A 13,844-nucleotide genomic window follows, 5' to 3' on the forward strand; every position below is an offset into this window, starting at 1 on the left:
CTATCTTTATATAGTGGTTGACATAGAGGAAGGGAGAGGAAGCAGAGAAGTGGAGGGTGGTTATCAGGAGAAAGGATGGGGGAAAATTTGTTGGTCTGTCAGATTCTGGAAATGTCGGGTTGAAATGTTCGCAAAACGTCGAAATCAGACAAAGAAGAATCTACGCGGCTGAAACCCGGAAACCAAATCTAATATATAAGATAATTGTATAATTAAGATTCCTGTGGCTACTCTTCGCGTACATTTTGATTTATGACGGAATTTCTTCGGAAGTGAAGAAATGCATGTCCAAAAATGTTACAAAGTATGTCGAAATCAAAAGATATATTCAAAAAATGATGTTTGCAATTGATTGAGCATAAAATTCTCTAAACTACTTGGAACACTTTTTTTCGTTCTAATAATTAATAAATAATCTAAAATTATATTGAGAAGATAATAAGTAAAATCTATAGGTTAAAAAGGAAGATTTTACACATATATTTATTGATTGTTAGAGCAAAAGGACTATATTTGGAGTATTTTAGAAGTGTGCTTAATCCATTGCAAGTATCATTTTTTGTATATATCTTTTTGTTTGGACGTATTTTGTAGGAATTTGGCGCATGCACTTACTCGCTTCTGACGTCACCAATCAAAAATCGCGCTGCGAGTAGCCAGGAGCTTTAATTAGTAATGAGTAATTGCTTCTATAAGGAGATTGACGCACCTGCTCGGCGTCGAGAAGGTGATGCGACCTAGGAACGTCGTCTGAGCCGGGTTTGTGAAGATCAGGCACCAGGTTTAGCCAAAAAGAAAGGCGGTGGGCCCTATAGTGGTTCTTCAATTTCGATTTAATCTCTGCAAAGGCAATTTCAGTAAAAAAAGTGTGATTTACAAATCCTTTATTTATTCTTCGATAATGAAAACGGATATTAATCAATACATGAAGAAAAAGACATAATAGGAGACAACATATTAAATAGATAAAATAAAAATATACAATGGAAGTTTTTGTTAGCGCGGCGTCTGATATTTTATGATAAAAAATGAAGCAGAAAATAAACTTCTAAAAATAAAATGTGACAAAATCGATAAACTATACCGCGGGTGATATCGGATAAAGGAATAAAACACGAAGTGGGCCTACCTATACTAAGATATTTTTTATGGACGGCCTCATAGGCGGTCCAATCGATATTCTTGAACTTGGTCCTTTCCGGCCTGGAGCCGAGGGGTCCAGGATCAGGAGTGCCCTCGTTCGGATTCCTGACAATGGAGAACAAAATCGTTAATAGCAGCAGCGACTGCGGGACTGCGAGTTTCCAATTTTACGAGCGCCGCGCGGGAATGCTCTTTTTTCACGACTTACCCGGTGCGTGCGAAGTTTGTCAGGTAAAGTATCACGCTCTCAGAGAGCGCTATCTCGGCCCTGGTATAGTTCTTCGGCCAATGGGATAAACCTCCGACTAAGGGCGCCCCGAAAAAATACGGCAGCTCCTCTCCGTGAATGCAGCCCGGCCTCTGCGAAGGTAATCGTCAGAGTTATTGATCGGCGAAATATTTAAGGTGACATCAATGTTTTTTTTTTTTTTTTTTTTTTAAGGCGTACTGCACATTACAATAATAGCACGCAGCGTGAACTCTGGCGGCCAAGACAGCGCGGCTAAAAAAAATTCCAGTCGTCTCGAGACAGCTTCGATCGCGCCTCTGAAGGCTCAATCGACTGCAGCAGGTTGGGGAGGTGAGGGAGGGCGAAGCGCTTGGCGAGTGGATCGAGAGTGACCGCAGAATTCAAGAGAATTTTTCTGAGGTCGTGGAACCCCTCTTTTACGCTCGATCATACGAAAGCACTCATGGAATCTGCCGGGGACCAGCGGCCGAGCGCCGCTGGTTGAAATTGTAAGAATGCCTCGGCCGATTCCGCAAACCTCGGCGTTTGCGCGTCATTTTAACGAGCCCCCGAACGCCCGCAGCTCTCTCGCGTCCTCGAAAAATTCGAATTATTCACGAGAAGTAGCGCGATCGAGTAGTATTAGTGGGCGGTCGCGGGGAGCCGCGTTTCGGCCACGTGATGTTTCCGATTCCGAGATTGGGCGAAATGCGAGGCGGATTTAATGATTACCGAATGACCGACCGAATTGTCGATGTACGCGATGATCGCGATGGACGCGATCGCATTTGTCGGATAATCCGTGATCGCGATTAATGAAAATCGGGAAAAACAGGAAGATTAGTGTTCGTCGCCGATGAAATAATGAATACGTCATACCGCAGTTATGACGCAATTGATCTTTCGATTACGAAGGCACTGTTGCGAAATTATCCCAAGTAATTCGCACATCACGAATTTGTTGGTTGCGTCCCCGTTTCCTCGACTAAGCAACAGTCATAACGTATCTGCAGACTCGCGGCTCTAAGTGTCTAGTAATTAGAAGCTAGTAAGTGTTGTCTCTCTCTTCCCTCTTCTCTCTCTCTCTCTCTCTCTCTCTCTCTCTCTCAAATTACTAAGGATAACTAGATCACTCGACCAAGATAATTCGCGGCTGCAGTCCGCTAATAACGGAAATATTCGTAACAGTCGAGTTTACACGGTTCGCTCTCGCGTGTACGCGAATAAGAAACAACCAGTTAGTGCGGCGTTTCTGCAAAACATCCGGCAAATGTCCACGACCGAAACGTTTCGCCGGATGCAGTCGTGCCGGCGCAATAAGTTCGTGGGTGGCGTTTACGCGCGATCCTTATTCTTTCCGTTGGCCTGGGACGCAGGACGAGGGGGTAAGGGGAGCGAGGCGTATGTGTGCCCGTGTTGAACGTTTAATGCACTTTCATTTCGCCAGCGACGGCAACGGTGATCGTCCTGGGTCGAGGTGCCAGACGATATTCGTATGCAAAGTGCGCCGGGTGTAAGGTATAAAGGTGCCGGTGAAATGACGGTATAGGGTGAGAAAGAAAAAGCACGTGACGGCGGGCTGCAGGTGCGAGGTGAGCGTGGAATTTCAAATCGACCCCTATTTGGAATTCTTTTAGAATTCGACCGCCGCGGCTGTTGTTGCTCGCCGAACTTATGAGAGTATAAATATGGAAATAATATTCTTGTTCGGGGAAGCTTCAAGCGCTTCCTTCGACCCTTTCTTTGATAATCACTAGCTAGCTGTTGCTTTCATTGACGTTAACAGAATATACACATAAATACGCCCACAAGATGGATCAGTGATCGCGATAGTAAAGACGCGTAATCCTCTTTATTAAAATTTGTAGTCTCACTCAAAGTGATTGAAAATTCATTCGAAATGATAAGAAGATGAAGACATTGGTGATAATGTTATTCCACTCAAAATCACAAGGGGGTGAGTCTTTGACTCAAATCCAAACTGAATTTAAAATACAAAAATTTCTAAAAAAAACCTAAGAAGAGTTCTCTATAAAAAATCGTACGAGAGAGAGAGAGAGAGAGAAACAACCCAACAAAACACTCATAAAAAACTTAACAAAATCTTCATAAAAAATCGTTAAAAAAAGAAAAACAACCTAATAAGACATTCTTAAAAAACTTGTGAAAAATAAAGCTCAAAATATGAAATCAATAAAAGAATCTAAGTATATGATTCATCATTACCAAGTTACAACAGACGATAACTGATAATACGAAAAACCAATACTTCAAAATAAAAGAATATAAAGACAATACACGTTGCAGATGTTAAATGCAAACAAAAAAATTGTAATGATGCGCAAATACAATTTGAGTTGTGCAAATACGTTTCGACTATAATAATCATTCAATATTTCCTCACTCAAGGCTTCCTTGATCGTTTCTTTCTAGTCGCCAATAATCATCAGCTGGCTATCACTTTCATTGATTTTTATAAAAAAGTAAATGTAAGTAAAAAGAATATATACGCACACAGAAGGGGATAGGTTAATGATCGCGATAATGAAGATCCTCGTAATCTTCGAGATTTGTTGTAGCGAAATCTCGCTTAAAGCAAATAAAAATTCATTCGAATCGTGGCACGCTTATGTGGCGGTGAAAGTACCACCACTCGGAATCACAAGGGTGAGCATTTAACTCGAATCCATACGAATGCATGTTTCGGGGAAGCCCTTTAACCGTTCCCTTGTCACATCGCCAACTAATCGCTAGCCAGCTGTTGCTTTCATCGATTTTAGGAGAACATAAAAATGTGAATAACGTATGTGCATATAGGATGAATCAGCAATCGCGTTAGCTAACGGATATAATCTCTCTAAAAGACGCTCTGTAAATTTCTTATAGCGGAACTTCACTCCAAAATTCGAAATCACAAAGGTGAGTGAGTGTTTATTAATTCACATGAGTGGAGGTTTCAGTCGATCGAAGTGAATTTGTTTCAGTGGCGAACGATGAAGTCCATCAGACTCACTCTTCGATTTCGACTGAAAATCTCAGTCGACGATTCCGAGTAGAAGAATTCAGTCTGTATGAGTGAGGAGTCAGACGAATAACTCGGCTGTCTCTGCCTTTCGGGCGGTACTTTACTCGAGGAAATTTAGAGAGTGAATAACTGACGATGTGGCTGACGACATTTTTAACACGACCTTATCTCGGTCTTAACGCGACATCCCGAAATTCCGCGCCACGGTAATAACTGATCTCATCGTCACGGCGCAATTTTCGAATTTCCTCTCCGCGCATCCGCTTCTTGTTAGACATCTCGCGGGAAAAGAGGAAGGGATATTGCTAATATATATGTGGCATTAATAATCACACGACCGAAATTCATACGAAGTTTGAAACTAGGTGCTGGCAAAGGGAAGGGGGGGTGGAAAGGGGCCGTACTCCTCTCGTAAGTTTCCGAAATCAGATACGAACTGGAGCCACCGCCGCGTTGCCGCGTTTCCGGAGCATTCCAACTTCCTCTTCTCGTACATATGTAGTAAATAAATCAAATGAAAAACGAACGGGAATATTTATAATAATTGTATTTTAAATTAATACATCGAGTTTTTATTATTAAAATAGTGGAGTGTTCGTTTAAAATATCGTACCACTATTTTGTATTTTTTTAATCAAATAATACACACGTTACTAATATTTACATAAAAAATATAGATCAGTAATAACAACATAAAATAATATAATAATACAATATAAAATAATATGAGACAATATAATAATATAAAAAAATATATGTATCTAAATGTTTTTAGGCGTTCTCTACTTTGTAAATTTTTTGTATGCAGTATTCCGTCCCTTTTCTTTTTTCTCTTTTCCTTCTTTTCGTGTTATGGTTATAGGAAATATTTTCTTGGTCGATCAGACTAACCTGAGGGTAGTCCCCGAATTTCGTCTGGTAATCGAAGACATATAGATACGAGTTCCTATGGGATTGGCTGTGAAGATCCGCGGTTCTCGTCGCTGGGGCGACCGTATTCGCGTCTCCCAAGGCCTCCAGGGTCTCGTCCCTGAAAAAATGAACAATCCCCTTTATGGTTTCCAGGGTTGCGTCATTTCGAACACTGCCCAAATTTTGATTGAAAATAAATTTGAATAAGTAATACAGGTGTGATACCACGGCCGAAATAAAATTATGGAAAATCCTTAGGATATCAGTGCTATCAATTCAATCGCGCGTATTACTCTTAATCTTCGCGGACCAATACACAAATATATAAATTGTTAATCAAGTGGCGTTTAATGAACAAAAACCCAATGAAGTGTTTTAGCAATGATATATTCCAACATGTAAGAAAATAATCACATAACAAAGGGGGAAAGGAAGTCAATACAATTGTATATTGTAAGAAATAAAAAAGTAGAAGAGAAACCCTTTTGTTACCAGAGCAAAAGCACGTTTACTGTTTGATGGTTGTTACGGAAACGAATAGTTACCGTTACAAATTATTTTTCATTTTAACAGACATACATTGCTTGAGATACAAATTACATGATTTGTTGGATGTACAAAATTCAAGAAACGGTTTGTTCGAAGACAAATGAAACTCTCATTATAGTCTGTGCGAGATAGCTTCTGTTAGGTGCGTGTATACGTGAAATATTGCAGCACAGAAAATGAGTGGTTTCGAAGAAACAGATTCGGTATCCGAACGTCTGAGGCGTCGTTATTTCTTTCTCCAATTTCTTGGAGAAAGAAACACTTCTTTGTTAATAAATCTGACTTGCTGAACGTCATTTTTAATCTCTGCATTGCTAACAAATCAAATTTTTGATATGATATGATGTGATATTTGGATTAACTGTGCAGTAGCATCTGTATCCGTTATATAACTGTTGCTACAGTGGCAAATTGAAAACAACAAATTATTTGTTTCCATAACGGAATTTTTTGCCGTTCTATACTGACCATTTGTTGCGGATATTGATATTTTGTTAAATTAGCAGAACTATCTTTCTCAGTGAAATGAGAAAGGCAATTAAAATCAATGAGATTATTTTCATCTGAAAATTTTCATTTAAAGTCTCTTTAGAATTACCTGATATTAACAGGATGCTGCACAGGTCGCTCCCAATCCGTGTATTCGTTTATTATGGTAGCCAGGATCTCGGGCTGGTGATACGTGTACGTATTCCGCACGAATTCGCGCAGGATCTTCGTCCTCCTGTCAGCCTCGATTCCATACTGAGCATCGTCCGCGGTTAACGAAAAATACGCTTCCGAGCGAACCACCCCCACCATCAGATCGTACCTGCAAATTCAGGGATGCCTCTTCTTCTCACCCGTCGTACGATAAAATGAGAGTTTCGCGGAGAAATGTTAACGATTTCGTGATCTGCAATTTTGGCATGCGATAAGTTTCGTTTAAATGTAGAAAAAGTTGACCGACGCACAAAGCGTCCCCACTTTTAACCACGAGATTCTTAAATTCCACGAACCTTGCGGAAATTCGTGTTCCTGCTTATGCCGGATCCTTGTATGCCGGATCATACGTATTATAGAATATTTAGAGAGCTAATGAAAAATTTAGAGGAGGACGGAGAAAATATAGCAGGATTTAACAACGCGCGCGGAGAATATACGTAGCATACACGCGGCCGTCGCTCTTTATTTCTTGGACTCTACAGTAGATAGACCATAAAAATAAGATACAAATTTAACGACCCCGACTAAACATTCTATCGTGTCTCATAAAAGCCGTTTACATCTTTTTCAGTCTAGGGAATAAAAAGGAATGGCCAGCCGTGCCCTTGCCGCGGACATTCTGCGCGAACAGTCTCGGCTATTTCTCTCTCTTTTCTTTTTCTTTCTTTTTTTTATTTTAATATGTTCTCAACTCTTAAACTCTAAAAACTCTTAAATCGTGGGATCTCTGTCATTGGAGACTGCGAAGCCTGAAATTTGTGGATCTCCCTGGCGTTGTTTGCGCGAGCTTGTCGTATTTCATAATAAAGAATGAAGAGGAGATCTCCGCGAACGCGAGATGCGATTTTATGTTTCCGCGACGGGTCCTGCAGCAGGACATCGCCGCCGCTGTTTTCCGCGCTATTTATTTTCGCTATTATTTTCTCTCGCCATTATTTCTTCTTATCTCGGGACTCGATCTCGCGAGTTATAACGATTGTTGGGGAGGACAAGGAGAAGAGGAGGGGAAGACGAGCAAAAGAGACAACAGCTGTTGTATACCTCGACAGTTTCGCCACGACGTCTTTCCTCAGCAGAATGTTGTTGAGCGTATTGATCGTGTCGACCTGCAGGGTGTAGTCCTGATCCTCGGGATCGCCAGGATCAATCACGACGCCGTCTATGCTGGGACCGAAAGCCGGCGCGAACTCCAATCCTTTAACAGGCACCGACACCAGTTCGCTCAAGGACACGTCCCTGAGGCACCTAAGCAGGGCTTGAGGATCTCCCGCCGCCTGCGACAAGGTAGAGAGTCAACACGTCAGGAGCATTGGAACAGTCCGAATCCCGGCAAATTTGCGGGAAATCGTGTTACTTACTCGCGGAGCGCGGAGGAGGCTCCAGGAAATAAGTAAAACTATTTACCACCTCTGCATTCATAAGGAAAGACGCGTCTTTCTTACGTTCTTTATCATCGCGCTTTTCCGCGACATCGATTGATTATCTCGAGATTTCGACACGAGCCGTTGCTTCGACGAATTGGCGAATTCGATGAGACTTTTCATTTTTCACGAATTTTTTTACGCTAAGGTAATAGATATCATCACAATCGATTCACAGGCCGGTGCCTATGACTTTGAAATGTAACTGCGATCGTGATGAAATTTTCAAAATATTTCATACGCGACAGACTGTCATTTCTCTCGAAAACGAAATTCAATATATTGAAAAAAAGCGATTGGGTCGACAAAATCGATAGTCATCCACTTTCAAAGAAATATTATATCTATTGAACAAGTTATCTGTTAGCATGACAGTAAGTTGATATAGTTATCAACCAAAGCGTAATCATTGAATCAATTGATAAAAAACTCATCATACCAATTCGTTCAAGCAGAAAGGTGTCTCATTAACTCAATCATTTTTTTCTCTATCTCGTGTATCGTTTCTCTATCTTGTTCTCTTTTTCGCGTATCTTTCCATCGTCGCTATTAAAAGTTGAAATTCTGTTTACGAATGAAGAATCACCCGTTCATCTGAATAAATATCATCGTTCACGAGAACGAAATGTTTTCTTTTTTTCTGTTGTCGAACGCGCGCGCAGTCTTTGGCTCCCGTTTTGTTTACACGCGACTCGCCAGTGTCCCCGGGGCGTCGTAATAACTCGTACTTTCCGTTAAATCGTTAAATATCGTCGGAGCGACCGCGGTCGCGAGTGCAATGTAGCGGAGTGATAAAGTCGGGAAAGTGTAATCGACGTGGGACGATGAGGGAATGTTCTAGGGACTGGATGTTGGGACCTGGACTTGGACGTGAATCTGAGGATTCGGTGGGAGACTGGACGCCATGGAATATCAACGGGCAGTGGTGAGCATATAATCCGGGCTTACAAATCGTTGTGTTACGTAATGCATGCTACATTTTAAGTAAATCGCATTGATCATTACTAACAAAAGCAAGTCACTGTGCGAGAGTTATGTATATATTCGAGATTATTTGAGGAAGATCCAAGAAACAATGGCGCGCGTTTGCACATGGGAAAAAGAAACAAAAAATATTTATTCGAAGGGCACCACAAATATGTTTATTTACACTAACATAAAATATCTTTCAAATGATAAAAGTACATACGTACGTTTCCTGAAGACCTTAGCTTTACATGACAACAAGTATTTAAGTGAAAGAATTTGAATTTAAGTGAACATGCTATTAGCAACCGCCGCGCGAATAAATATTTTAGATATTTTTCTTTTATCTCGTAGATATTTTTCCTCTGATAGTGTAGATACACTTCGAATATCTCACTCAATTGGAGCAAGACTTTAGTTAAAAAGTAAACAAATTGAGGGAGGGGGGAGCCCACACAACCGCTGGACAATCGAATGCTCGACAAGATTAAAAGAATGTAGATATAAGCAGCTAAAGCTCCGGAAGTATTATAACCCTTAATAGAGCTTAATAGTAGCTTGGCGCCGCCGTTGGATAATTTTGTCCAGGCGAAGTGCAATCAGGATCACCCTCTCTCTCCTCCGCCTCCGACCTGCTTCGCCATTTGAACAACGGCCTCTCGTCCACCACGTGCGCGCGGTAATTTGCGCACGTGGTGGATTCGCCCATTTCGTCAGACCGGCCGACATTCGATTGCGGCTAGCCTCCGTCTGCTGGCGCGAAGCTGGATTTCCAAAGGCGATTACCGCCGCTAAAGCAATTCATTTGCGTACGTCCGAATTAAAGCGAATCGCCGCGCAAGCGAACACACACCCGGTCCTTCGTCTCTTCGTCCGTCCGTTTAGGTCGGTAGTCCAGCCTGATCGTCGTCCGGATGCTGAATTCCGCCGAGCGACGCGCGAAAATCTTGTTTACCTTGCCGGCGCCGCGTAGGTGGCCTCGTTAAGGCGCCGCCTCGTTCCGACGGTATATCCTCGTCGGGAAATGCCGCCGGAAAATGTCGACCCTTTCTCGGCGATCCCGCATATCCACTCTCCCCTCCCCCGCCCCATCGTCCCCGCCGTCACCACCCGCGTCCCCCCTCCCTGCCTTCGCTTAAAACGCGTTAACTCCGGAGCGCCTTTCGCTATTTTCAGGCGATTTACCGCGTGAGTTATCCCGGGCGTTGAGTGTAATTTATCGCGCGCGCGGAGAAATGAAAAGAAGAGCGCGCGCGCGCGGAAGAGTTTGTTTAGGGAACGGCCGGATTTTTAATTCGGGCCGCGACGAGAGACAGAGCAGCGTCGCGGACCGCGCTGGAAAGTTTGCCGAACCCTTCTGGAATGGATCGTTTCAGCCGGAAGTTCGTCCTCGCGAGCCGAAAAATCGTGGTCATTATATACACAAACTGTATCCTCTTGCGAGAAGTCTCAATCGGAAACGAGATTTAAAGGACATATTTTCCTCCCACTGGCAATAGGCAATCGATCTTTATCTACTGGGGTCCATTATGATTATCACAACGTGAAATATTCCGCGTAACTTTTACAACCTTTTCAATTTTAATTACATTCATAAAACAAATACTGTAGTGAGTTAATTATTAAATTTGCGTTGTGCAATAATATGATCTTTTGATCATGTTTATGTAAACACAAGTTTACTGAAAGTTACATTAAAAGTTACACTCAAATTTTCACGTTATATCGTAGGTGAAACATTGTTTGTGAATAAATTTTGATAATTCTTTTCTTTCGTGTTTCTCCATTTCGCTATTTTATGTGATAAATATGAGTGCTACATATGAGCCACTCATAAAGAATACAAATCCTTTGCAAGTCGAGTAATATATAAAACTACTATCAAATTTACGTACACCTATCAGCTTGACTTGGTCTAGGTAGCTAACCAGAAATACAGTTCAATTCAACTGTCGAAATTCAATACAATATATTTACCTCCTACATGCGTTTAAAAAAAATTGTAGAGCTTTTATCATCGATAGCTAGACCAGATCACACAGATAGACTTTCACGATATGAGACAATCGATGATGGAAGCTCCACAATTTTTCCAAGTTTCAAAAATTGTTTAAAATTTAAATTTCCAATTTTAAATTCATATCATGCAATAATGTAAATTTTTCTACATTGATGCAGCAACAACTGGCGACTAAAAGTTGTGTATATATATATATGTACTCAAATTTCCATATTACGTTTCACATATTTCAGAAAAATTTCATCATTCTTTTTGTGTTCCTTTTTCATTATTCTATATGATAAGTACTAGTGCCGTATGATGCGTTTCTAAGGGTGTAATCTTTGCAAATCGAGTCATAAAGTTGTTGCCAAATTTACGTACACTCGTCTACCTGAACAGCTAGCTTCAATAGACGTTAAGTTAGACAAAGATCAAATGCCTGCATTAACGGGACATCCTTTTCTGATAAAATTTGCATAGCCTCTTGTGGAGCACTTCAGTTGCTATGCGATCCGCGATTTGCGTTCGAAAATAACGTTTTGAGCGAATATCAAGCGTCGATATTGTATTCCAATGTTCCCGAAGGCGTCGCGTGGAGCGAAAAAAAAAGAAGAGAACAAGCGAAAATGACAGCGGTGTGAAATGGAAATCGAGATGGGATTATATTATGCCGCTCGCACATATCTGTGAACTTGTACCGAAAATCAATTCGATCCCCTAGCCCCCTCTCAGCCACCCACCCATTCTCCCTCCTATCCTTCTTCGCACGCACCGTCGAAATGGCCGAGAAAGTTCAAATTGGAAAAAACACCGATGAAACCCGGTGATCTTTTATTGGGTTATTTTTGACGGGTGAGAAATGCGACGGCGGTGATAGGTATGTATATATACATATACATATATATATACACACACACACCAGAGCCTTTTTCTCTCGACGAGGATCGGAAATATCGTCACTGAAATTTACAGCACCGCATATCAATTTCAATGAAAAGACGTCACGGCGGCGGCAACGGCGGCTTCGCGGTGGTAAAGTGGGCCAAGTACGTAATTCGCCTCCAATAAAATAACCGTCAACCGAGTGGAACATATTTTTCATAGCTTTCACAACGCGGGATGTATCTCGCGCGGCGCAAGGAGAAAAAAGTCGCAGAGGGACAGAGAGGAGGAGGAGGGAAGGAGGAAACAGGGGGAACGAATGGGGGAACGGCAGATCCGAGTGCGATCGCGGTATTCCCTATTGAATTTCGAGATTGCTTTAATTTAATTTGATCCTGACGTTATTTCTCGATACACGAGATGAGAAGGCTGAGGTAAAAGCGGCGGCGGAGGAAGGATTATTCAGCGCGGATCGAAAAATTTCTCGCCGCGCGTCGTCGTTATAGTCGTTCCAAGTCCATCGTTGAAAATTAGGGACTCCCATTCCCGGCTGCCGCCGCATCCGAGCGCGGCTACGAGCTTATTTTTCTCGGATGTGCGTGAAGCTGCTTAGAGAAAATAGCGGCGTGGAGGCTTTTAGATAATAGAAAAAAACGCCGTGGTCTCATCCGATCGCGGGGTTACTTACCGTACTCGCGTTATCGCTTCTTCTTTCCTTCTCGGCACAGGAGATTTTAAGATATTCCCTGGGCCAATATTCTCAAGCAATATTTTAAACTCGAATTTACAACATTTATGTTTAAATGAACTGGTTTATCTTTTATTTTATCAGGTTATTTTGGCATATTTTTCGATAAGAATTCCACGATTACATTAGTTTATGATTTTTTTGCGGAAATTTGATATATACGGATCAGAAGAAACCGAAAGCCTTTTCATGACATTTCCTACATTTTTGCTGCGCGAACATTTCTTTGCGCAACGTTCTCTGTGCTTTCAAAAAGAGTTGATCGAAGTACATTTTGTGCATGTTCTGCATCTCGCAAATTTTCGCAGATTTTTTAAATTGTAAAACAAATTACGCGAGAACAGCTTTACATACATCTTGGAGAGATTTTCGGAAATATAAAATATAAACTTATCGGGAAATTATAACGAAGTAATTCTGCTTATTTCTTTTAATGGTAACTCCGTATTAGTAAAATGACAATTTTGCCATAGAGAGGAAAAAAGTATTGCGAAACACCATCTCGTTAAAATCTCTCACGTTCTCAGTTAAAGCGTTGTGAGGAATACTGCAGGTTGGTGCTAATGTAGGCGATCAATACGTCAGGCAAAGAGGAATGAGTTAGGCAAAGATATATCAATGTATCAGGCGAAGGTCATCCAGTATACACGCACGAAATTTCGACTACATTTTGCTCAGATTCTTACATTGTGCGTGGAAGCAAAAGAAGCGATTTCCCCGCGCAATATTCTAAATGAAAATTTCCGCGAGATTAATATTTCACCTTTCAAGCGAATCGCACGTGAACGCGTGCAAATTCGAATTTACTTCGCTTTAATCCGTAATCGAGAGGAACCATCATGTTTTTCGCACATACACACACACAAACACACATATACACACATACATACACACACAATCACGGCCGGCATACTAAATTCGTGTTGCCCAATTCGCAATTTGCGAAATTTAGTATCCCTTTTATTGAAAGTGCGCGCATACTCGCCTACTGGGGCCGATGTATGTCTCGGGTGTATATTAGCTTAATTGAAACGCGCCGTTAATATAATTGGTAGCGCGTAATTAACGCTGTAAAAACACTGCGCGCGCCGGTATTCGCGCATTTGATATTTTAATTTATGCCTGCGTCCGGCCTTTTACGCGGTCATTTCAACGCCGACGATCGGCATTATTGTGAATTATACGAGCGGCGCTCTCGAAAACGAGCGAATAAGAATTAAAACGAGCGGGAAAGAGAAAGAGAGAGAGAGAGAGGGGGGGGG

General features: G+C 41.6%; 1 protein-coding gene across 1 annotated transcript in view; it reads right to left on the reverse strand.

The window, feature by feature from the left end:
* Positions 1–13,844, reverse strand: part of LOC116843285 (neuroligin-4, Y-linked) — a 219,379-nt gene that overhangs the window by 3,734 nt on the left and 201,801 nt on the right. Inside the window, exons 5-10 of the mRNA XM_032813595.1 lie at positions 7,605–7,837; positions 6,457–6,669; positions 5,289–5,427; positions 1,352–1,503; positions 1,130–1,248; positions 710–840 (exon numbers count right to left, since the gene is read on the reverse strand). Coding sequence (XP_032669486.1) covers positions 710–840; positions 1,130–1,248; positions 1,352–1,503; positions 5,289–5,427; positions 6,457–6,669; positions 7,605–7,837 — 987 coding nt within the window. The remainder of the gene's footprint in view (positions 1–709; positions 841–1,129; positions 1,249–1,351; positions 1,504–5,288; positions 5,428–6,456; positions 6,670–7,604; positions 7,838–13,844) is intronic.

The sequence above is a fragment of the Odontomachus brunneus genome, unplaced genomic scaffold (assembly GCF_010583005.1).
Source record: "Odontomachus brunneus isolate Ranch 3 - 2012 unplaced genomic scaffold, Obru_v1 Obru_scaffold_031, whole genome shotgun sequence".
Classification (NCBI taxonomy): Eukaryota; Metazoa; Arthropoda; class Insecta; order Hymenoptera; family Formicidae; genus Odontomachus; species Odontomachus brunneus.